Source organism: Gadus morhua, chromosome 13, assembly GCF_902167405.1.
Source record: "Gadus morhua chromosome 13, gadMor3.0, whole genome shotgun sequence".
NCBI classification, from domain to species: domain Eukaryota; kingdom Metazoa; phylum Chordata; class Actinopteri; order Gadiformes; family Gadidae; genus Gadus; species Gadus morhua.
In genome coordinates this window covers 7,074,058-7,098,065 of record NC_044060.1, presented here as the reverse complement: position 1 = coordinate 7,098,065, position 24,008 = coordinate 7,074,058, and the positions used below count along the sequence as shown (strand labels likewise).

Below are 24,008 nucleotides of genomic sequence, written 5' to 3'. Positions count from 1 at the left end.
TATCATCCATATTTGGGATAAACTATGTTGGTGGCTTTAGAAAATACTTTGCAAAAATAGCCTATATGTAGCGGTTGTGTTTTGCAAAAAAAAAGATGCACTAAATCATCTTCTTATAAATTCCAATAGGCTAGCAGCAGACACTTGACAGGCATGATCGCCTTCCAATTGAATCCGTGTAAACATGCTGGAAGGGGCGGGACCTGAGGTATCTCATGTCGTCAACGCGAGGGGCTTTGTTGTTCCTTCGAGACACAAGTCGGGAAAAAATAACTTTTTGATTTAAAATAAGACAATCTGTGTGATAATAGTTTGCAACCATTAGGGTCGGTGCCATGGCACTGTGATCTGGACTGGAGGTGTACGGTATCATGTACAGTATTGGGAAAAGTGCCTTCTTGGAGGAATACAGCTAGCGGAAGGAATTCCAGGGAAGACGGGAAAAAATCTCGGCAGGGATGCCATCAGCAAGTTGGAAAAATGTATTTCACGCCACGATATGGGATTGATCCACCTCTCCGCGGAATTATGTGCACGTTTGATTAATCCCCGGTGCCGGAAAGGAGCGTGTTGTGTGCTTTACAACTATTGTTCGGACAGTTAGCAAGTTAGCCACGTAGCTATGGCTAGGAAGACATTTAAAATGGCGGAGGATTGGCCCGTGTCTGTGGCCGTCGTCTTCATGTTGTTGGGTTTGAGTGCCTGTGCACTGGAGCCCTGTCCTGATCCATGCTCGTGTAAAAGTGGCTCCGACGAGATACATATCCTGGACTGCAACCGCAAAAGACTTACGACAGCTCCTCGTAACCCCCCTAACTGGATCACCCAAGTGTAAGTAGTATCCCTAAAATCCCGAGCACCTCTGAGCCGTCTCAAGGGAATCGGATCACTGCCGTGATTCATTGGGAGGGATCATGTCATCGCTCCGAGCTGAATATCATGTCGAAACATGTAGATGATTGTGTTTGAATGTTTGTTTTTATTTACATTTGCAGGAGCATGAATCATAACGAATTGACTTCTATTCCTTCCATTGGGGACGTCTCCTCCAACGTCACGTCGTTGTCATTGTAAGTCCAGCATCTTGTCAGGTTGTAGGTTGCTGTGATGATGTTCTGGTGATTGCAAAGATCAGGGTCAATTTCTATTTCTATTATATATTGTATGTTTATTTATGCTAACAATGCCTTGCTTTAATAATTATGCGTCAGTTGTAAACTGTAATACTAAACTAATATTATTGTGAAAACTGGTTTGTGACTTGAGATGAGAAAAAAGTATTTAAAAAGTCCCCTTCAGACACAAAATATTAAATGTTCTAGCGGTTTAGCAGGCTGTTAGGCTTTCCACTCTACCACAAAGGCATACATGTTTTTGCAATCTTAATGCTAAATACAGTCATAGATTGTGTTGATTATATCTAGTTTCTCCTTTCAACAACGGTGTATATTTGAGTAATACACTGACGGTGGTAGATTGGCTTTTAATTGGTCTCTAACTGCCCTTATCCAGGATCCACAACCGGATCTGGGAGCTACCTCTGCATCAGCTGCAGCCGTACACATCCTTGGAGTCCCTAGACCTCGCCTCCAACTCTATCTCTGTGCTCAAGGCCTTCCCCTCCATGCCGCTCAAATACCTGTAAGTTCCTATTTAAGTTTTCTTACTCTTCTATTGGGATTTAGGAGAAAGTGTGTTTGCACCATGTTGTGCTGTTCCATTGGCTTCATGTTTGGGTTATGTCATTGGTGTAATCACAACAATCTGTCATTCATTTTAAGGTTTACTAATTTTTGTTAACACTGGACTACATCAGGATTATTTGTAGACGTTTACGTTCAAAGTGATTTCCTATTTCCATTTATTATTAGTACTCAAACCCACTGCCGTATGTCATTGTTTCCGCCAGAGTGCATTAAATCAGAAAGTGGTGTGCACCAGTGTAGTGAGAGTTATCATAGTCATTGCATTGTTTTTATTGTTTCAGGGTGGGGCTGATTTACTGATGACTGATTTACTAATCAAGGCTTAAGACATGTGTTTAAAAAAAAAGTTACAAGTTTAATTATATATATTTTTTAAAATATATTACTACTGGTAGAATAAGGCCCAATGACAATATGCTGCCTTAATGTTTCGCATTAGTTTGTTTCAAACCCAGGTGGTCCTGTCCTAGTGGGAGAACCAAAACAAACAAGCGAGTCTTGTGTTTCTAACAGCAGCGCTGTTCCCTCTTCTCTATCTCCCAGGAATCTGAGCAACAACAAGGTCAGCACGCTGGAGCCGGGCTGCTTCGACAACATCTCCAGCACCCTGTTGGTGCTCAAACTCAACCGCAACCGGCTGGCCCTGCTACCCTCCAAGGTCTTCAAGCTGCCCATGCTAAACTTCCTGTGAGTTGTTGTTGTTGTTATTCTTCTTCTTCTTCTTGCTCATTGTATAGGTGTTGTTGTTGTTCTTCTTCTTCTTCTTGCTCATCGTAAAGGGGGTGTTGTTGTTCTTCTTATTCTTCTTGCTCATTGTATAGGTGTTGTTGTTGTTGTTGTTGTTGTTCTTCTTCTTCTTCTTGCTCATCGTATAGGGGTTGTTGTTGTTGTTGTTGTTGTTGTTCTTCTTCCTCTTCTTGTCGGTGTTGTTGTTGTTGTTGTTGTTGTTGTTGTTCTTCTTCTTCTTCTTCTTCTTCTTGCTCATCGTATAGGTGTTGTTGTTGTTGTTGTTCTTCTTCTTCTTCTTAATAACATTGCCTAGTTAGTTTTTTCCAAGTTGATTGTCAAACATTTGCTGTGTCAAATAGATGACGGGTTATTTCCACTTTCCAGTGAGATTAAACGCAACAAGATCAAGGTGGTGGACAGCCTGACCTTCAAGGGGATGGAGGCCCTCCGCTCCCTGAAGATGCAGAGAAACGGCATCACCAAGCTGATGGACGGAGCTTTCTTTGGACTCAACAACATGGAAGAGCTGTGAGTCAACAGGCCTTATCGTTGGGCGGAAGGAAACTGGAAGGGTGGCATGTCTCATGATGTAGCTCAAAATGTAGAATAGAGCCGTTTGAAACATTGGTTGAAACTTGAGCAAGTTTATTTAAGTGAGTTCTGATGCAAGTGGACTGGATAGCGGTTGCTTTTCTGTTAAACTCATTTGCTAATTAACGAGGCACTAAGTTACTTTGAGTGTATTCTTGCACCTTGTGTGCAGGACCGTTCAATTACCTTTCACTTCACGTTCAACTTGTTACGACCCATATGCAATCAAATCACCCCTGACCACGGTGTGTGTTGTCTTAACCCTCCAGAGAGCTGGAGCACAACAACCTGACGGAGGTAAGTAAGGGCTGGTTGTACGGCCTGCGGATGCTGCGCGTCCTGCAGCTCAGCCAGAACACCATCGGCATCATACGAGCAGACGCCTGGGAGTTCCTCCAGAAGCTCGAACAACTGTGAGTCCGGCTTCCTATGCGATGCAAAAAAAAAAACATCCCACTCACCCTGTCTCTCGCCTAGCAACAGCTGGCCCCCGGGCCTCAGGAGACATTTGAATACCTGCTTTGCATCTTATTTGCTCTCGAATTCCCCATCAGGGGTTAATATAGTGTAATATATCTGAGCTACATGGCTGTGGTATGGTGCCTTCTAAAGGGCTGATTATGGTCCCACGTTCACGTAATGCAAGGGGGTTACGGACCCGTTACGTCCTTGCTGACCCTCCTTTACGTCCGCCACAAGGGGCTGACGTGCACCTCCCAAAAATTGTAACCTTCCGTTGAGGCGACGCAGCAGAAAGGGCTGCTCACTAAAATCTGTTGAAGAACCGAAACAGGTTCATGACTGCGTCGAAGCGTCTGCGTGGTCCTTGTGGTCTGTGTGGCGTGATTCCGGGACCATAATCAGCCCTTAAGCGTGTATTCTTAGCCCGAGTCAAATCGTGTTGTGTGACGTCTTCTCCCGTGGATCTTCTCCTGTGCAGGGACCTCTCCTTCAACCACCTGACGCGTCTGGAGGACACGGCCTTCGTGGGCCTGGGCCTCCTGGAGAACCTGAACCTGGGGGAGAACACCATCAGCCACCTGGGAGAGGGGGTGTTTGGCGGCCTGGCCAGCCTCCGCAGCCTGTGAGTCCTCCATCTGTCCGTCTCTGGAGCTCTGTCCTATCTCTGATGTAAAACTAAACTAATGTCTTTTTGGTTTTCTGATTAAATGTCCATTTCCTTTCCTGTAGGCGTCAGGTCAACTGCCTGTCTCTGTAGCTCCCTTTATATTGAAAAGCAAAACCAAAACACGCCGTCTTTATCCAAGGATTTATGACTAACCTCTTTCACTTCTGCTTTCTGATGAAGTCTTACGTCTAAAGTAGGTCTTTTTATTTTGTTTATTTCATTTCTTTGTGTCTCCGTAGTGTTGGTCCTGTCATTGAATGCACCGTGAAGTCGCAAAAAGAAATATAAATAGTTTGTTTCTAGTTTAGTTTGAAGTGTGTATTTGTTTGTTTGTAATCTAATTCCGTCTTCTACTCACCTCATTTTTAGATGTGGATCTGTCGAAGTCATTGTAGTTTTAATAGAAACCTGTTTCTTTGTAGCTTTATTTTTTTTTCCACCATAACTTCTTTCTGAAATTGTTTCATATTCCTCCACCAAACCGAAATGTCATCAACCAGTTCATACTTTATCACTTGGGGTCCCCTTGGTTATATTTAGCAGCTATACTGACTGATTTCCTAGGTTGGAGGGGGGTGGTTTGAACCCCACTAAGGGGTGGGGGCTGGGGAGAGTTCCCCTCAGTTTGCATTGAAAAAGGCTTAATGAAGCACATCTCCCCAGAACATCTATTAGTGAGGTACGGCTGTGTTGTGAGAACACATGGCGCTCTAAAGGGGTGGGGGGGGGGGGGGGGGGGGTGTAGCTGGGTGGCGGTACAAGCAGGGGCTTGTGGTATGGAGGTCAGTGGATGACAACCAGAACGGGGGCCATGGCCTCTTGAAAAGAACCCGGGCACGCAGACAAAGGAAGGTCCATGACCTGTCCTGTACGCGGGGACCCGCAGTGGTGTCCAATAAGCAGAGCGAGAGGCGCAATTAAAAGCTGCTCGCTGAGAAGGACCATGTTAATATCTCCTGCGGACAACACTCACCCCGTGTCCGCCCCCATCGGGTTTCCTCTCCTCCATCCTCCGATTCTGAAAGGCCCGTGGCCCATTCACCCCTTGTCTGTTGAAAACGTGTCTTGAGTGTTTACACGCTGGTCCTCTGCCTTTTCAGGGATATCCGCAATAATGAGATCTCCTGGGCCATCGAGGACTCCATCAGCGTGTTTGAGGGCATGAAGAAGCTCAACACTCTGTAAGGGCCGCGCTCCGTAGAATACCTGTTTTTTTTCTGTTTTGGGAATGTCTCAGTGGTATTCATTTACTGGGAACGAGTGCATGGTTTAAGATGATTTTGTGATCGGTTTTCGGTTGCAATATCCCAGTTGTAATTAGTTGGGTGTTATATACAAGCCCAGCTCTAGGTGCTCGCATTAGATGTTAATGCCACAATCCAGGTTAACAAAAGAAAAGTTTGATTTCCACTGATAACAAGCCGCCATTGGCTTATTTTCTACTTCTAATAAGCGGTTCTGGCACTGTGTTTGCCTGTAAAGTCACAAAGCAGGATGTGTCCAAACCTGAACCAACATAGATCTTGTTTAAACAAAACGATGATACCCGTTGAACTTACTTTGCAATCAAACTTCAAAGTCATTTTGGAAGGCGTTGCTTAAACTAACTTCAACCTCTCTTCCTACCCAGTATTCTCCAGAGGAACAAGATCAAGTCCATCACCAAGAAGGCCTTCCAGGGCTTGGAGGAGCTGGAGCACCTGTGAGTATGAAGGCCTTCCCTCCCCTCTGAGGTGTCCATACCATAAGACCACCAGGCTTCCAGCTGGCTATAAATAAGGCTTTGAGTGGCAGCCGATGTGAACGTTCTTGACGGGCGATGTCACTAGCCAGGCTACAGTAGTGCGATCGCTCGACCTGTTCTTGGCAGTGATTGTCTGCCAAAAACTAGAGAAGACGGTGTAGGACTGGATAGGTTTTAACCTCAGAATTGCCGATCCGTTTTCGGTGATGGATCACCTCATGGCTCTGAGATGTAGCGCTCCCGTTTTCGCTGTCGTCGGCGCTAATCCGTAGTGATGGAGCCACCATCAACCGTGGTCGAGGGATGCCCGAACTGCAGCAATAAATGCATGGACAATTTGGGAGTTTTAACCTTTTACCTTTTTCTTCTTGCGTCTTATCTCTTGGATGGCTTAGGCACGTGAAAGAAACCTAGAGTCGGGTGCCTAAGCCTTTCCATTGCAGGAAAAACCCACACCATACCATTTTTATCCATAGGATCAGTGTTTGCGTCGGGAAGAGAAAATGGGCCCCCAGGGCTCACTCGCGCTTTATTACCGTAGTGCTGGTCTTGTCTGATGGGCTTGTGAACCCAGGAGAGCCGCCAGCTTTATCCCATCGCACCGCACAAGTGTCCTAATCTATACGTTCATCTCCTGCCCCTCCATCCCTCCGACTCTCTCTCCCTCCCTCCCTCTGTTCTTCGTCCACCCTATAGGGACCTGAGCAAGAACGGCATCATGTCGGTCCACCCCGACGCCCTGGCTCACCTGAAGCTGAAATCCTTGTGAGTGGATTCTGTTATCGTGGGCAAAAAACGCTGCCTAAGCTGTGTTTTTAGAAGGAATGTGTGTTTAAGATGGAACGTGTGTTTTTAAAGATGAAATGGGTGTTTTAAGATGGAAATTTTGTTGCAAGACGGAAAGTGTGATTTAAGATGGGAAAGGTGTTGCAAGATTGAAAGTATGTTTCCAAATGGAAAGTGTGTTTTTAAAGATGGATAGTCTGTTTAAGATGGAAATAGTTTTCCCAAGATGGAAAGTGTGATTTAAGATGGGAAGGGTGTTTTAAAATTGAAAGTGTTTTTAAAAATGGAAAGTGGGTTTTAAGATGGTAAGTATGTTAAAATGGTAATGGTCCGGTTGCACCAAGCTTCTTTGACGTATTGAAATGTCAGGTAATAATAATTTAAGGACAGGCCGGGCACGCAATGGGAAATATGAGCTCTTTTGATGTCGCCGCATTGAAGGAATATTAAACGGCATGCATGTGGTTTTATGAGGTGAATATTAAGATGAGCGGTACGATGAAATGACTTAAATGACATAAATCCAAGAGGCGACTTTTACTGCAAAATGTGTCTGTAGAATATATCCTTATGTGTTAACGTGACACTCATCCGTTAATGCACATAGATGACCATCTAGAGATAATGATAGTGTCAGCATTTGACATCAGATATGAGAGTTTAACATCCCTTTATTATCCTCCTCTGCTCTCAGTATGCTCAACACCACAAGCCTTCTGTGTGACTGCCAGCTGCAGTGGCTGGGCCAGTGGTTGATTGACAGCCATTTCCACCAATCGGTCTCTGCTGTGTGTGCCCACCCGGCCAGCCTGGTGGGGCGGGACATCCTGTCTGTCACTGCCGAGGAATTTGTTTGTGGTCAGTGTACGCTCTCTCTACTGTCTCTATAGCTCTCTCTTCCCTTTTTGTATGATGTATGTGTGGATACAACATGACATTAGCACATTTGTATGGTCTTCAATGTGTGTACGTAATTATTCATTTGTGTATTTATAATGTTTAAAATGTTTTAATTTAAATAGCTATAATTTCTGACTGATAACCAGGCTAGGTAACTACCTTAGTCCTTAAAATATACACAGAAACTCTAGTGACTAGAGCAGGTCCCTTCTTGTCTCCCTACTTGTGCAAACAATTACATTCAGCAAACGTATAGACAAAGAAACACTGGTGAACCTACTGGCTGAAGGCCCTAATCTATTTATTTAAGATTTGGACCTGGACATTGCACATTAATAAACATGAAAAATGTCGATGTGCCAGAATAAGCCAAAATATCTATTTCGCATCTGGTGTCCATTCGTCGATGTTAACAGGCCAAAAGGAACTATAAACACTAGAACTAAAGGAACTATGCACACGTCTTGTACAAGTCAAAAGATAAAATGACCCATTACACATAAAACATATACTTAAGATTTTACAATCAAATGGACATGAAACACAAAAAACATATACTAAAAGTATAACAAACTTAGCAGTCATAACAGGCCTTTGCATCATTCTGAGTTATCTTTTACTACTTTTGTAGTGACGCCTAACGTCTCCCCCTCTCTCTCTCCCCCTCTCTCTCCCCCTCTCTCTCCCCCCCCCTCCCCCACAGATGACTTCCCCAAGCCGCGCATCTCGGCGCACCCGGAGACGGCCACGGCGCTGCGGGGCACCAACGTGACTCTGAGCTGCGTGGCGTCCAGCAGCAGCGACTCGCCCATGGCCACGGCCTGGCGCAAGGACGGCGAGGTGCTGTACGACGGGCAGGTGGAGAACTACGCCCGCTACCAGCAGGGCGAGCTCAGCTACACCACCGTGCTGCACCTGCTCAGCGTCAACTTCACGGACGAGGGCCTCTACCAGTGCGTGGTCACCAACCACTTTGGCTCCAACTACTCTCACCGCGCCCGGCTCACCGTCAACGGTGAGGCCCCGCCCCCTTGACCCCCCCCCCCCCCCCCCCCCCCCCCCCCCCCCCCCCGACTTTGTCTGTTGCCGCCCTTTTTCGGGTCTGTTGTGTGTTGGAGTTTCGGTCATGGTCATTGATTGGCTGTATTTGGGTTCTTGTTACCACAATGCTTTCTTTCTTTGAATCCTGTTGAATGCGTCTAATGATGTTGTTCGTAACTACAGAATGCCTTTATTTTGTTAATCAATACAACCTATTTTGTGTTGTCCTAGGTATTTATATTTCTACATTTAGCCTTTTTGTAATGATAGCTTGAGGGAGCTACCTCCATCTTGGCCATCAGGTGCAATTAAACCATAGATGACATAAAAGATAATAGTTTGTTATCAAACTGTTCTCGGTCAGAATTGATTGGGCCCTATCTGTGCCTGGTACGATAGACTCTTGTCCTTAAGAACCAAGTCTTGACCCGCGTGCATTTAGTTCAGCATTTACCTTAGCGTCTATTTTTGTTTGCATTAGTACTTTGCATTTTTATTGTATTGTATTTTTTATCCTGTGTTTTTTTTCCAATGCTTCTGGGCTGTGGCGACAAACAAATAGATCCTACGGGGGGATTAATGAAGTAGTATCTAATGTAGTCGCCTCCCCTGTGCTCTGCAGAGCTGCCCTCCTTCCTGAAGACGCCCATGGACCTGACCATCCGCACGGGCACCATGGCCCGGCTGGAGTGCGCCGCCGACGGCCACCCCTCCCCGCAGATCGCCTGGCAGAAGGACGGCGGCACGGACTTCCCCGCCGCCCGCGAGCGCCGCATGCACGTCATGCCCGACGACGACATCTTCTTCATCGCCAACGTGAAGACGGAGGACATGGGCGTGTACAGCTGCACGGCGCAGAACGCCGCCGGCAGCCTGTCGGCCAACGCCACGCTGACCGTACTGGGTGGGTCCCCCGGGGGTGGTGTCGGGCGTGTAGCTTAGCTGCATGCTAATGCCCTGCTAGCAATAGCCTGCGTGCCGTCGACATACGTTTTGATCAATTTTAATGTTTTCTTACCAGAGTTTAATTATTGAATGGCGCGTGTCCGCTCTGAGCATACAGCGCGTGGCGTGCACTATAATGAACTAACTGACCACGCTCCCCTCCTCCCCCCCCCACAGAGACGCCGTCCTTCATGCGCCCGCTGGAGGACCGCACGGTGGCGCGCGGCGAGACGGCGGTGCTCCAGTGCATCGCCGGCGGCAGCCCCGCCCCCCGCCTCAACTGGACCAAGGACGACGGGCCGCTGGTGCTCACGGAGCGCCACTTCTTCGCCGCCGCCAACCAGCTGCTCATCATCGTGGACGCGGGGCCCGCCGACGCCGGGAAGTACACCTGCGTCATGTCCAACACGCTGGGCACGGAGCGCGGGCACATCTACCTGGGCGTGTCGCCGTCGGCCAACTGCGACACGGGCACCTCGTACGACCCGGACCACTGGGCCACGGTGGGCATCGTGGTGATCGTGGTGGTGTGCTGCGTGGTGGGCACCTCGCTGGTCTGGGTCATCGTCATCTACCACATGCGCCGGAAGAGCGAGGACTACAGCATCACCAACACAGGTCGGTGGCAGGGCCAGGAGGGGGACGGCTGTGGTTGCTGATGGTGCTGTGGGGGAACGGAATGGCTTGAGGTGGCTGAGGCTGCTGCAGGCCGACCCCAGGGGTCTGGTTAGTGATATCGCTACAGGCCACCGCGCATAGCTTTATTGCGGGGTTGGTGATGCCATTACAGGCTAGCAGACTGAATTCACTGCGTTCCTGTCTGGTTACCGCAACACTTGCTACGTGCAATGGGGCTCTCTTTGGTTCATAACTTCTATTCATTGGTAAGATCAGCACCTTAACAAACAAGAAAAAAAACGGCAGTCTGTTCAATGTAGCAAGAGCATGACCGAAAAAAAAGATATTCCATTGTTAACATTGTGGTCCAACACAAGGCTGTTCAGCCTTAGTTTGCGCTTTGCGTGAATCTGATGATCTACATCCAGGCCTTTACTTACTATGGACCTAGCATGACGGTAGCACTCGGCTCCTAATCTACATTCTCCAGCCATCTACACTCAAAGGACTCGCCCTCCCCTTTCGCAGGCGACCCGCTTTCCCCCCGGAGCAATCATCACATTTTTCTTATCTCAAAGCTGTGTGATGACTTGAAAAGCATAAAATTACTCTGCAGAGGGTAAATATGCCGCTGATTGTGCGGTTCGCAAATGAATTCAAAGCCAAGGGCGAATCATTAGACTTAGAGTGTGTGTGTGTGTGTGTGTGTGTGTGTGTGTGTGTGTGTGTGTGTGTGTGTGTGTGTGTGTGTGTGTGTGTGTGTGTGTGTGTGTGTGTGTGTCAGTCACTCGGGTCCCTTAATGCCATCAGTCATTTCATGCGTGATCAGTTCACTGATTCAATCATAGCTAGCTTTATTTATGCGATTCTTTAGAAATTCAGCCCTGCATGCTAATGTCGGCGCTGTTTGATGTATCGCCGTCGGTTTGACGGAACCAGCGCTCCGGAAATCACAATGTTTCCTACACTTAGGGTTGCATGACATTAGCAAACATTTAGGGACGGTCAGATTTGATCAAGTTCTTAAGTATGAGGGCGATTCTGCTTCAACGCTCCAAGCCCACAGGCTTGGTTTCGGTTCATAATCGTAGCGCCACCCTAAAGTAGAAGTAGTGAGGAAATAGTGTCGTTTTAATGGAGCACGAATGTAACAGGGCTGTTTTGTCGCTAGTATAGATTTCACGTTTATCTTTGACACAAATCATTTACGTTTCTTTATTGTTTCTTTTGCATATATTTTTAAATGTTAATGTTTTTTTTTTTTTTTGTTTTTTTTTAACATCCGTCCTGACACAAACGTGTGCCTTGGGCCTGAGGTTTGCAGAGTGACTCAAACAACATGACTGAACTCTCACTGTGATTGATTGCAACTGTTGCTGTACTAAACCCGTGTTGCAGATGAAATGAACCTGCCGGCAGACATCCCCAGCTACCTGTCCTCCCAGGGCACCTTGTCGGAGCCCCAGGAGGGCTACAGCAACTCGGAGGCTGGCAGCCACCAGCAGCTCATGCCCCCGCTGTCCAACGGCTACGCCCACAAGGGCACCGACGGTGGGTGGAGCGCCGTTTGTTTACCGTCCTATTGAACGTATCTATTAGTGTGTAACAGCAGATGCTCTTGTTCCAGGTGACCTGCAGGGCATTCAGATACAGGTCATTAAGGAGTGGCTATAAGGGGTTTAGGGCGTCTTGCTCAAAGACATCGGGGTCTTGAACCCAGAAACAAACCACCAGACTATCTGGCTCTTTTTAAAGCCCCCCTTTTCAAGTGAATCAAAAAGGGCTCACTTGAACAAATCAGCATTCAGCTGATTTGTTGGGGTTATGTCGGTCCTTCTTGCCACTTAGCGGTACAAAGGAGCAATGCTTTATACTTAGTTTGGTTCTTTAGTTGAGCTAGGCTCTTACACATCATTTTAATATAATTTATATCATATATATGATATAACATTTGAGAATTATTTCAATAATGCTACACATAACAAATGCTGGCCAGCCCGTACCTCCCTTTGTTTACAAGAACATCCTGCTATCCACACAACCACTTTAAAAGTACACAGAAGACTTTTATGGAGTTTTTAAATAGCCCGACGGTGGGTGTTGATCTCGCACATTGTGACTTTAATACACATCGCGACAACTACAGCGTGAACATCTCCACGCCAGACAGTTACTTTTAAAATGCGCCGCTATTTTCTTAACGAGGCACTGGTACTTAACGAGCTAATAGTTCTTAATGCGCCGACTGGTTCTAAACGAGCCAGTTCGTCTTTAACGAGCGACTATGTTCATAATGAGAAGCCATGTCCCTCGCTGGACCCCTAGTCCCTAACGAGCGGCGGAGTCCACGACGAGCCTCTTTAGTGGTTAACGAGTGACGCTAGCCCTAACGAGCCCCTGTGCCCCCCCCCTTGTGCCCCCCTCCCAGGTGTGTTCTACGGGGACACGGGCCTGGAGCTGGATAACGAGGGCGGGACGCTGCACTGCAGGGTGGGCTCGCTGTTCCCCGGCAGGAGCAGCTTCCAGCCGGGGGAGCAGCCCCGAGGAGACGGCCTCCCCGGTGCTCCCACAGGTCAGTACGCACGCACGCACGCACGCACGCACGCACGCACGCACGCACGCACACACACAGGCGAGCACAAACACATGCACAAATCCTTGGAAAAGTGTGGACCTCAAATAGTCAGAGTTGAGTTCCTGCGCTTTTATTTTTGGTCTTTATTTGATCTTTCATTTCCAAACATACCTTTTGAGAACAGATTTTCTCCTCATTTTCTGCTTCTTGCTTTGTCTATGTTCATTTTAGTATTCGGTTCCGTATTTTGTGTCCTGTTTTATGTTTACGATTACCACATAGCTATTTCCTTATTCATAGTTTGTCTGCATGCTTTTGCCGAGAGTGTGTCTGTGAAACGCTGAGTGAAGAATGTCATGAATCATTCAGCAGTTAAATAATATACTCGGTACGCAGTCAAACCTTCAAGCGGAGATACAGGAGCAGCAGGGATAATACAACACCATCCACCGTACCAGCCGTTTGTGGTGATGGGACAGCCGTGACTCAATATGTGCATCTGGGGATCACTCACTAGAGGACTGTACAAAGGCTTATCTTTCTTCCGCTAGCGTCCTGTGAACATGTGTGACCACGGAGCTGTTTTATGTAGGGAGGGGGGAAAGTGAGATGAGTGGGTTGAAGAAGAGAGGAAATGGCTTGTAGTGTAGCGCACTGCCATACCTGGTATTTCCCGAGACGCCCACGAAGGACAAGTCGTCTTAACCTCCTTCCATCGTTTTATTCTTGTTCTCAATGTCACTCTTTTGAATACTACTGTCCTTCACTTTCTGCCCTGACGTCCACATCACCCTGTCTGGGATTAACAAAGAACCGTATTCTCTTCCTGAGGAGATGGGGCTAATCAGCTCACGTAGAGTTTGAATGTTTAAAGTAGCAGTGTTTTCCCCTGCATGCCTCTTTTAGTGCAACGCCACTGCGCCAGTCCTCCATAGTCATCCATGCAACAAAAGATGTGGGGCGCCTCAAATGCAATTGGTTTCATTGAAAAACATACATATATATATATATCTATATATATATATCTATATATATATATGTGTGTATATATCTATATCTATATCTATATCTATATATATATATATATATATATATATATATATATATATATATATATATATATATATATATGTGTGTCATCTCCTGCAGCCTTCCTCCATTGTTAGATTCTTATTATTTTCTCAGAGAAATACTGTGGAAAAATACTGACCGCAAAACAGCTTCTACCGTAGAAGACTAACCAAGGTGGTGCGCTAAACTACACTCTAACTACTCTCTTGTTTCACCGCTCCCTCACTCACTTCCTCGCGCTCCCTCGTCACATATAAACCCATCCCCCCCCCCCCCCCCCCCCCCCCCTCGCTTTGCTGAACAACACCCCTAAAACCCTGCTCCACCTTCTGCTCCCCCCCCTCCCCCCGCCAGCAGGTGGCGCAGGTTCGCTGGTCATCTGCTCCGACTGCTACGACAACGCCAACATCTACTCCCGCACCCGGGAGTACTGCCCCTACGCCTACCTGGGGGCGGAGGAGGACGACGTGGGTCTGGGGGCCCCCCGCGGCCCCCCCAGAGAGGACGCCACGCTGGAGGGCCTCATCAGCCAGCAGGACCCCTCCGCCTCCAACTCCTCCTACGGGGGCCTCCACCCCCCCTCGCACGGGGAACGTCTGGGGGGCCCGGAGCCTGGAGAGTGCTACGCCACCGGTGAGAGCAACGGATGCTAACGTTAGCCGTTTAGCTGTTGGTCTATGATTTTTTTTTTTTTTTTTAACAAAATACTTTTGTCCTTTTTTCTTATGTGGTAACAGTGAATGTCGGTAATCTGCCAGAAATAAAGGTCAGAATTAGCATGAGAAAGAAAGTTGAGGTCGCTGTATGAGCGCCCCACTAACGCTAGCGATACTGTGTTAGTGGTCGAACCGTGAGACTGCTAGGGGGGAGAGGGGGCTCCGTGCTGGGATCCCTGTGATTGCTGTGCTCCTGCCGGGAACACTCTGCTCACGGTGTGAGCGCCCGTGCTAACCATCTGCTCCCCCCTCTCGTCCAGACCCGGCCAGCAGGAGCTTCTGGGGTGAGGGAAAGGAGCCTGTGGTTTCCCAGCTCCCCGTCCCGCTGGCGCCCCCCTCTGGCCACAGGTCGGAGCAGCAGCAGCAGCAGCAGCAGCAGCAGCAGCAGCAGCAGCAGCAGCAACAACACAACAGTAGCAGCAGCAGCTTCCCAGGCACTGCTCACACGCAAGCCGTCAACAACACAAGTGGATCCCATAGGACTAACACACAGGAGCATCCTGCTCCCTCATAGGCTAGGCTTGCCCTAGCCCCCCCCCCCCCCTAAACACACACACACACACACACACACACACACACACACACACACACACACACACACACACACACACACACACACACACACACACACACACACACACACACACACACACACACACACACACACACACACACACACACCTCTGATTCCCCCTCTTCACCAGAGCCACGATTCCCCCACTTCAGCTTCTCTCCATCCACTACCTCCTAAGAGACTTCCTCGCTCTCTGCCAAAGATTCTCTCTCACTCTGACTTTCACATGTGTTTACATTCCCACCGGCCCAGAGACGAGGAGGACTTCATGCCTCGTTGTTTGAACTGAAACTCCAGGCCGGGAAAGGAAAAGAAAAAGAAAAGACTTAATGCAAACTTTGAGGCGATTGAGATCCCCTCGTGAAGATGTACGGACCAACCCCCCCCCCCCCCCCCCCATCCTCCCATCGTCCCAGTTCCACACACACTCTACTCTGCTCCCTCTATCTCTCTCTCCAGAGAAAGCTATGAATGTATGCTCGGAAGAGCCCCACGTCACTGGGAGACACATTCCCCGTGCCCTGCCACGTGGAGACCGGGGTACCGGTCAACACCGGGGGTACACACCCGGCGTGAACCTCCCGGAGCCTGCCCTGTGACTCCGCCTCAATTCCCAGCAGGGGGAGGGGGCAGGGGGGGTATATAAAGGATGGAAGAGGATCAAAGATGGAGGACTCGTCCAGTTCTCTGACCAGCAGTCCCTGGTTCCCTATATATATATACGGCGGAACCGCGGATGCATATATGACCTACATTCCCATGGCAACCTGTACTTGACTCTCAAAGCGGATTGGTTGCCTGTTAATGCAAGCTTTGAGGACGCGCTCGCACACCACGTTGCCACACGGTGGCTTCTTGCGTGTGCGCGCGTGTCATACGTGTAATAATATATCCTACATTAATATTTGCCTATTGATGTTTTTTGTTTTTCCTACTATGTCTGTAAGAGGTACCGTATCCCGTTTTTCCTTGTTTGGATTCTCTGCTGTCCCCGGGTGCCCGGTCTGGTATGACTAATCATACGTGTTTGCACATTCGACAATCGCTGTCCGGCTGACCGCTCATGTCGGTCGTTCCTTGGGAGAGCCCCGCTGTTGTGTTTTTAAACAATCCTTGTGCGTCCTTTCTTCAGGTACAACAATGGTGTACAAAAATGTGTATCGATTTCAATATGCACTGATTCGTGTTATTTTCCCCGGGGTCGTTGTTTAGCAGGCACTTGATTATGAATTCTTTGTACGTTCTTTTAACCGTAATGCATTTCTGTACCCATAATGCATTGAGCATGGCTGCTGCGTCTTACTGGGTACGACCCCATTGTTTCCACTTCTCGTGTGTGTCTGTGTGCATCCAATCCTAGTCTTATCGGTGTGTTGGGAGTGAAATATGCTCGGATATATTTGGCTGATTCCTAAACCCTGTTATTTCCCAGCGTTTCTCTGGCATGCAGAGATCCAAAAATGTCTGCTGAAGAACTCATTATAGCGAGAGCGGCGTTAATTAAAGCGCTGCAAAGCTTCCGTAATGCTGCTTATCAAGACGCTTATCAAAATCAGATCGCTTAATCTCCCCCCCCCCCCCCCTGCTTTCATTAACGTCTGCATTCATTACCAAGAGGTAATCTTTATTTCATATGCGCCCCCTCGCTCCTGTTGGTTGCCTGAATGTGTTCGCGATACCTTTTGATCGCACGTTGGTTACTATCCGGAATACATCTTCTGTTCGGATGATGGATTTCCTCTCTCTTCTCCGCGCCACCCCTCTGTTTTACTCTGCCTACGTCTCGCTTCCACCACGGCAGTTGTCTGCCAATTGAATCATTTCCATATTTTGAGCGGTTGTGCTCTTGTGATGCATTTTCAATTTGAGGTGTTTCAAGAGGAAACTACCACCCTGGTACTTGTTCTTTTGGGGCTGTAGCCTCAGCCGCAGCTGAGGTATTTCTAATGTTGGGAAAAATGCTTAATTTCTCCGTTGGTGGTGAATTTGGAATAAGTGTATGTACCCATTGCTTGGGTTGGGAGTCCGCTCTGGCACAGTTAGTGAAAGCTACGCTTTGTGTGTTTAGGTTCGCTGTCTTAATGTAGTTCACCTGCTGGGTTGGTTCATGGTGCATGGGCAGGTGAGTTATGGTACTTTAAATGCAGGATATTCTGTGGTTATGCAAAGATCTGGTTGAGGTCTGCCTTGGTACACCAAATCTACACCTTACACGCCTTTTTTTTGTATCGACGATAACGAGTCCATCCACGTGATGTTTTATTCCCTCCTTTCTGTTGGACCAATGTTAGGACACTTACATGTAATGAGAATATTTTCCACTGAAATCTGATTGCCACTGACTTTAACTTTTTTGATTTCCCGGGAAAAGTTCTTAGTCCAGAAAACCGGTTCTTCCAAAAGCAGTCAATGTTCTGGTCGAGTGCAAAATAAATACACAGTGAAATGTATAGGAAACGTGTCCGTCACCATGGAAACACTTTGTACTAACAATTGTTAAATTGTTAATTTGTATGCTTTTTGTTTTGTATCTTTTTATTGTTTTTTCTTTGTTCAGGTCTTTCCGACCCAATACCAAAGTTTAGCAGGGGTGCCTGATATTACCCAATGCTGCTTGTTTTTGTACTGTTGAAACTTGTTCAGTTAAATATGAATTGTATTTGGTTTAAACTCTGGATACTTGTACAGAAAAATCTTTAAATCTAAAGCGCCATTTTGTTACATAGCAGTTACTCATAATAAACACATGTAAAACATAAAATCACTTGTTATCTGTTCTAACATGCACCATGGTTGAACTGTAATTAATGAACCTAGGCTGTATGATGTATGATGCAATGTGTGGATACAATGGCGCTAGGCTTAGAAATATAATAGCTGTCTTACGAAGATTCATAGATTAAATGTAACTTCAATGAATGACAACAATATCTTGTTAAAGACTGCAACGAATTATGTCAAACTAATCTCTGTTGGTTGCAGTGACCGCATCATGTCAACAGGGGGCGCCGTAGACGTATACATACGCAAATATAAACGTTGAGCTATTTATTTATTTATTACCGACAGTTTAACATAAACATATTGTTGCTTTTTTTATACCAATTAATCGCTGGAAATGTTTCTTAACGACGTTCAAAATATACGCGTAGATGTCCGTTGGTAAATCACGGGATAAAACGGCCTGCTTAAACATGCAATGTGAAAGATTAGACATTGTTTATCATACGAGAACAGGGAATGAAAACCGACGATTTCATCTGAATTAATCTGGCGACGCGTGCCTGTGGACGGATCCAGCGTTTGGAGGGAAAGGCCAGTGAACTGGATGCGCACGGCGCTGCGTAAATGGGCGTTCCGGAGAGATGTGCGTCGCGCGCGGTGCCAGGTGTGTTCAGACCTGTAGCGGAGAACGCTGCCGTCGCCAACAGCCGCCCGTCAATCAAAATGCACTGGATGTTGAGCCGTCTTCCAGGGAACGTCGTCCTGAGCCGCCCGCCAGTCTGTTCCCAGGGTTCACAGCGGATATCGCGTCGACGTCTTGAAACGTAGCCTACGACTTGAGATCCTCAATACGACGTACAGCCTCATAATAATAACAATACACTGGGCGGTCAGTGAGACGAGGTGAGTGAACAGTTTGTTTCGGGCTCCGCATGTTGCATTCGAAAGCGTCTGGGAACGAATACTTGCTGTAGTTGTGGTGCGGGGACGACAACAACAACCACGTTGATTACGTTATTTCAAAGCATTACGCCGCTGTAAACTCATCATTTTACGCACGAATACCCACTTGGAAGGGGGGGGGGGAGGAAAGGAAAGTGCGGGCCTGTGTTATCCTAATGGGCATCGGGAAGGACCGCGGACCGATGGAATGAGCGAGCACCACGCACACAGCGGCAGGCAGCAGGGGGATGCGAATCCAAACTATCCCCGATACCAACTCCACGCTATCTAGTCTCAGGCGACGCCTGTTCGCGCTCAGCTGAAGTGGAAGTACACCGGATCTGAGGGCTTTTTACAATAGATAAACTGCGTGCGTTCCCGCTCTTTGGGTGAAGAAAGCCAGAGCTTAACAACAACCATGTCGAGAACCCTGAAGAAGAAGAAACACTGGACCAGCAAGGTGGTGGAGTGCGCGGTTTCGTGGGGAAGCCTGGGAGAGTTCGGCTCCGTGGTGGAGATCCTGGGGGGGGCCGAGGGGGGAGAGTTCCCCTTCCTGGGGCAGATGAAGCTGGACGTGCTGGTGTGTCACGTCGGCAAGCTGCCCTACTACGGCGACGTGCTGCTGGAGGTGAACGGCACGCCCGTCAGTGGACTTACAAACCGGGACACCCTGGCCGTCATCCGGCACTTTCGGGAACCCGTTCGCCTGAAGACCGTCAAACCAGGTGCGTGCCCCCACCCCCCTTGTTTCTTGCTGCGTGTTCCAACAACTCTCTCCTCACTGTGTTGCTAAGCGTTTCGCATGCAGAACACAACGCGCGTTGCTCTGTTCCATTTTAAAAAAAGGAAGCCCACTTATATATACAGGAAGCGCCAAGCTCTCTTCTCTCTTCTTCTCATGGAAATTGAACGGTGATAATGGCAATAATGGCATGTAGCCCAGGCCAAGCCTGCCATAGGTTAAGTGCACTTCGAAGCGCAGAAATATGGCCTAATTACATTCTCATTCTGGAGTCTCTTGTTACAGAGGCCACTCAGACCGTTGGCCACACAAAGTAAGAGTGGATAGGCCTGTATCGTTGTCTCTTACCCGAGGTCTGTATCTATCCACGTCCAGGGGAACACCACGTGGGCCCAACCGTCCACAGTGCCCCTTCTTATATGCACTCATTCATAACTGTAAGGCTGTCCTACCGGTTGTGTTGGACCAGCCGGCGGCCACATGGTCAATACACAAATGACCCGTTGCTTTGGGTTCAACCGCTCAGTGGTGTTTGACAGCCACTCCGGCGCGAAGGCTGAAGTGTGTGTGTGTGTGTGTGTGTGTGTGTGTGTGTGTGTTTGTTCTGTGTGTATTTGTTTGTTCTGTGTGATGCGGTAGGAGAAGAGGGGGGCGCAGACCAAGGCCTCGGGAGGTGGGAGGGCTGCTTTAACTGCCAAGACCTCGGAGTCCTTTTGATATTAAATACGAGTCACGTGCACCGCAGAGCTCCGTGTTGACACCAAAGGTCAATAGGAGTCCACTGTGCTTGCAGCCTTGCTGTTCTGAAGCAGCATAAATCAAGTGTATATTCTACCGTCACCATACGGCCCGAGGATCTGACGGGGGATCATCCCCTACACGCGAGGTGAATGTCTGATTGGCTGCTCAGACTGTGTGTGTGTGTGTGTGCGTGTGCGCCTATGGCTTGTCTCGATGTAGTCTATACAATCCTGGGGTGTAGCCTCATGTTTAATTCACACCACCTGCATAATTAAGGCGTAGTTCCTCCTCCACCTGATGGAGGCCCGTGTGGGGGTCTGGAGGCAGACAGGAAGTGGCCCAGTGACGGGTCGCCCGCCAGCCTGCCATGGAGGTGAAAGAGGAGGGGGGAGAAGAGGTTGGTGCAACTCAGAGGCCACGAAATGATCCAATGGTGCCTTCTCAAGGCCCTCTGGGTTGTCTACCTCCACCCCTCCGACTGTATCCCCCTCTCTACCTCCCCCCCTCCTCCTACTGGATCCCCTCTCTCTTCCCCTCGGTCTCCCTGGCTCCTTTTCTCTTCTCATCTCTACCTCCACCCCCTCCTATTGTATCACCCTCTCTCTTCCTTCTGTCTCTCTCTCTCTCTCTCCCTCCCTCTACCTCCTACCGTGTCTACTCTCTCTTTCTCCCAACTCCTCCCTTCTCTCGTCCTCTCTCTTCCTCTCTACCTCCACCCCTCCTCCCCTCTCTCCGACTCCTCCCCTCTCTCTCCCCTTCTGTCGCTCTCTCTTCCCCTTCTCGACCTCCTCCCCCCCTCTCCCCTTCTGTCTCTCTCTCGGAGTCCTGGCTCCGTCCATCCTCTCTCTGGCTCCTTCAGTCTTCATCTCTTCATCTCATATCCCTCTTGTGTTTTTCATTTCCTCCCTCCGTCTCCATGGCTCCATCCATCCTCCTCTCGTCCTCCTGTCTCTCTTCCTCCCTCTCCTCTCTGTTTCCATCGATCCCTCTCTCCTCCACTTCCTGTCTCTTGGTCCTGGCTCTCTTTGGACTCTCTGTGGTCCTGTATCTCGCTCTTCCTCCTCCCTCTCCCTCTCTTCCTCTCTCACTCTATATCTCTCTCCCTCTATCTCCGTCCCTCTCTCCCTCTTTGTCTCCCTCCCTCTCTCCCTATATTTCTCTCCATCCCTCTATCTCTCTCTCACCCTACATCTCTCACTCTTCCTCACTCCCTCTAAATCTCTATCCCTCTCCCTTGCTCCCTCTAGTTCTCTCTCTTCCTCTCTCCCTCCTATCTCTGTATCCCTCTCTTCCTCTCTCCCCATTCTGCACCCTGCACCTCTCTCCTCTCTGACTCCTTTACTCTCATTCTGACAGCCCTCTACCCCCCCCCCCCATCCATGCTTCCTGGGCTGCTGACAAACTGGCTTTGAGCTGATGGGCGGATGGGTAGAACGAGATAAAAGGAGAGAGAGGGAGAGAGAGTCAGGAACAGTCGGAGCCAAAAACCCGGTAGATAGAGCCAAGAGGTCGGTGTCAAAGGAGCACAAAGGAAGTGCAGCGAGGCAGAGGCAGGGATGAAGTGTGTGTGTGTGTGTGTGTGTGTGTGTGTGTGTGTGTGTGTGTGTGTGTGTGTGTGTGTGTGTGTGTGTGTGTGTGTGTGTGTGTGTGTGTGTGTGTGTGTGTGTGTGTGTGTGTGTGTGTCCCGTCTCGTCTCTGTGGAGGCTATTATACATCATAAGCATTGATTGAAAGAGGCAGTGTGGCCTGCAGAGTTTCCAGCAGCTCCTTCTGTGTGTGTGTGTGTGTCTTCCGGTCTATCCCTGTCCCCTCCCAGTCTATTCCCTCTACACACGCGCATATATATTCATGCACAAACACACTGACACATTGCTCTCCTACACCTTGTCTGTCGTCGCACATTCTCACACACACACATTCCCACACGCTGTCTGTCAGTGTGCAGTGGGGCAGTGTGCCACACACACTGTTGATCGCTGCACACACTCACACATACACACAAACGCAAGAATTCACCCACGCACACTGTTGATCGTTGCACACTCACTTACGCTCTTTATACACGCACACACACACACGCACACACACAGGCCTGCAGTGAGGCTCTGGGCGGTGTTACTGTGTGCTGCAGTGCCGGCCCCGGGGATCCTTTGATTAGCGCGGAGAGACGTCTGATGCTTGCATTAAAGCAGCAACACTATTTCGGTAGTGCGTCACGGCAGGCAGCAGAGACAACCTGGTGATGAACACAGCGTCCTGACACCGCCGCCACACCCACCTGATTGGGAAGAGGAAGAGGAAGATGCAGTTTTATTTGAAGGCTTTGGTCGTTCTTCATGTCCTCCGACGCCGGGAAGGTACTTGCATCCTCCTGATGGCGTCGCGAGGAGTCTGGATGGTTTGTGTGTACATTGTGTACATGCGTACCTTCTTTTGATCAGTGGTTTTAGATTTGAGGTTGAGGCTCGGAGGGGGGGGGGATGCTGCTATACAAGTTGTATGTACAAGATGCTATTAGTAGACTCACAGAAGCCACAGTTGTATTTTTACCTTATAGCAACATCACTTCCTGCTAAAATCGCAGACATCAGAAAAAATCAATTGAATTCAAATACTTTGAAGCTTGCTGCTATAGGAACTTGGTCGTGCGATTATTTATTTTCTTCTTTATCGTTGATCATTAGTGTCGGATTTCTAAAAAAATTCAGCACGAGTCCTCAGGCAAACACGGAGTGTAAGTGTAAAGATATGAAACAACCAACTGGAGGCTAATTACAGTAAGTATAATGTTCATACCGCATACTGCGTACTAAATGAAAATGTCGATTCCGACTCAAGCCTCCAAAACTGTCATTTCACGCCGGTTTAACTCCAAGCAATTCCAAGCGGAATTCTGCGTTTCCAGCGTTGCCTTTACTTTCTCTGCATATCTCCACAATACCTGCTGTTGCTGAGGCATCCAATCAGGAGGCATGATACATCAGGGGGGGGGGGGGGGGGGGGGGGGGGGGGGGGGGGGTGCGGCTCCCTCAGCCTCCATGTCCAGCCGTCGGCGGTGAAAGTGGGTTAATCCCATGAGTGCACACGCTCTCTCATACCAGTAAAGAGGCTCTCACTCACGGAGTCATCCTCTTCCCGGCATCGTCATCGTCATCGGTCATCAAAAGAAGATGCTCTCATGTGCTGGAACGTCGTCACCGGGTAATCAGGCAGAGGTCAGCGGGCGGGGCCGGGGGTGGGGGTTGGGGGCGTGATAAGCCGTCAGCACCAACTCCCCGAGACGCTTTTAAGCCATTAACTGAATTATCCAGACGGGGTGGCCTCATCGCTCTACGCTTGATGCTCTCTGCTTGATGCTCTGTTTGGGAAATAATTTAGAGAGGGCGAGAGAGCGAGAGAGACGGGCTCTCTTGGCCAACTTCAACTGATTATGAGATTACCAGAGATTTTTCTTTTTTTGTGTGTGTGTGTGTGTGTGTGTGTGTGTGTGTGTGTGTGTGTGTGTGTGTGTGTGTGTGTGTGTGTGTGTGTGTGTGTGTGTGTGTGTGTGTGTGTGTGTGTGTGTGTGTGTGTGTGTGTGCGCGCCGAGAGATGGGTGAAGGTCTGCTCTCCGATTGTGTTGTGCTGCTATTAAAACCCTTTCTGGCTGTGATTCATCAGGTTCTGACCCTGTTGGCCCCATTTGTTTGTGTAGCTGTTCTCACTTCCCACAGAGATGCTTATTGTGTTCAACC

At 48.6% G+C, this 24,008-nt stretch overlaps 2 protein-coding genes across 4 annotated transcripts; both read left to right on the top strand.

The window, feature by feature from the left end:
• Positions 1-180: 180 nt before the first annotated feature.
• On the top strand, positions 181-15,118 carry lrig2 (leucine-rich repeats and immunoglobulin-like domains 2). 3 transcript variants are annotated; one of them, XM_030374571.1, is made up of 19 exons: positions 181-831; positions 996-1,070; positions 1,513-1,641; positions 2,250-2,393; positions 2,820-2,963; positions 3,296-3,439; positions 3,967-4,110; positions 5,256-5,336; positions 5,786-5,857; positions 6,596-6,664; positions 7,380-7,543; positions 8,289-8,600; positions 9,249-9,530; positions 9,749-10,189; positions 11,588-11,740; positions 12,618-12,761; positions 14,190-14,468; positions 14,812-14,904; positions 14,938-15,118. In XM_030374571.1, exons 1-19 carry the CDS (start codon positions 623-625, stop codon positions 15,063-15,065), a joined length of 3,207 nt encoding a protein of 1,068 aa, XP_030230431.1. In that variant the 5' UTR covers positions 181-622; the 3' UTR covers positions 15,066-15,118. The 3 variants fall into 3 exon arrangements, with proteins under 3 accessions (XP_030230431.1, XP_030230429.1, XP_030230430.1); XM_030374569.1 differs by having other exon boundaries at positions 14,812-15,118; XM_030374570.1 differs by having other exon boundaries at positions 182-831; positions 14,193-14,468; positions 14,812-15,117.
• A 3,261-nt stretch (positions 15,119-18,379) lies between these two features.
• Positions 18,380-20,130, top strand: LOC115557041 (membrane-associated guanylate kinase, WW and PDZ domain-containing protein 3-like). The gene has a single exon (XM_030374597.1). The coding sequence runs from the start codon at positions 19,210-19,212 to the stop codon at positions 19,582-19,584; it is 375 nt and encodes a 124-aa protein (XP_030230457.1). The 5' UTR covers positions 18,380-19,209; the 3' UTR covers positions 19,585-20,130.
• The last annotated feature ends 3,878 nt before the right edge of the window (positions 20,131-24,008 follow it).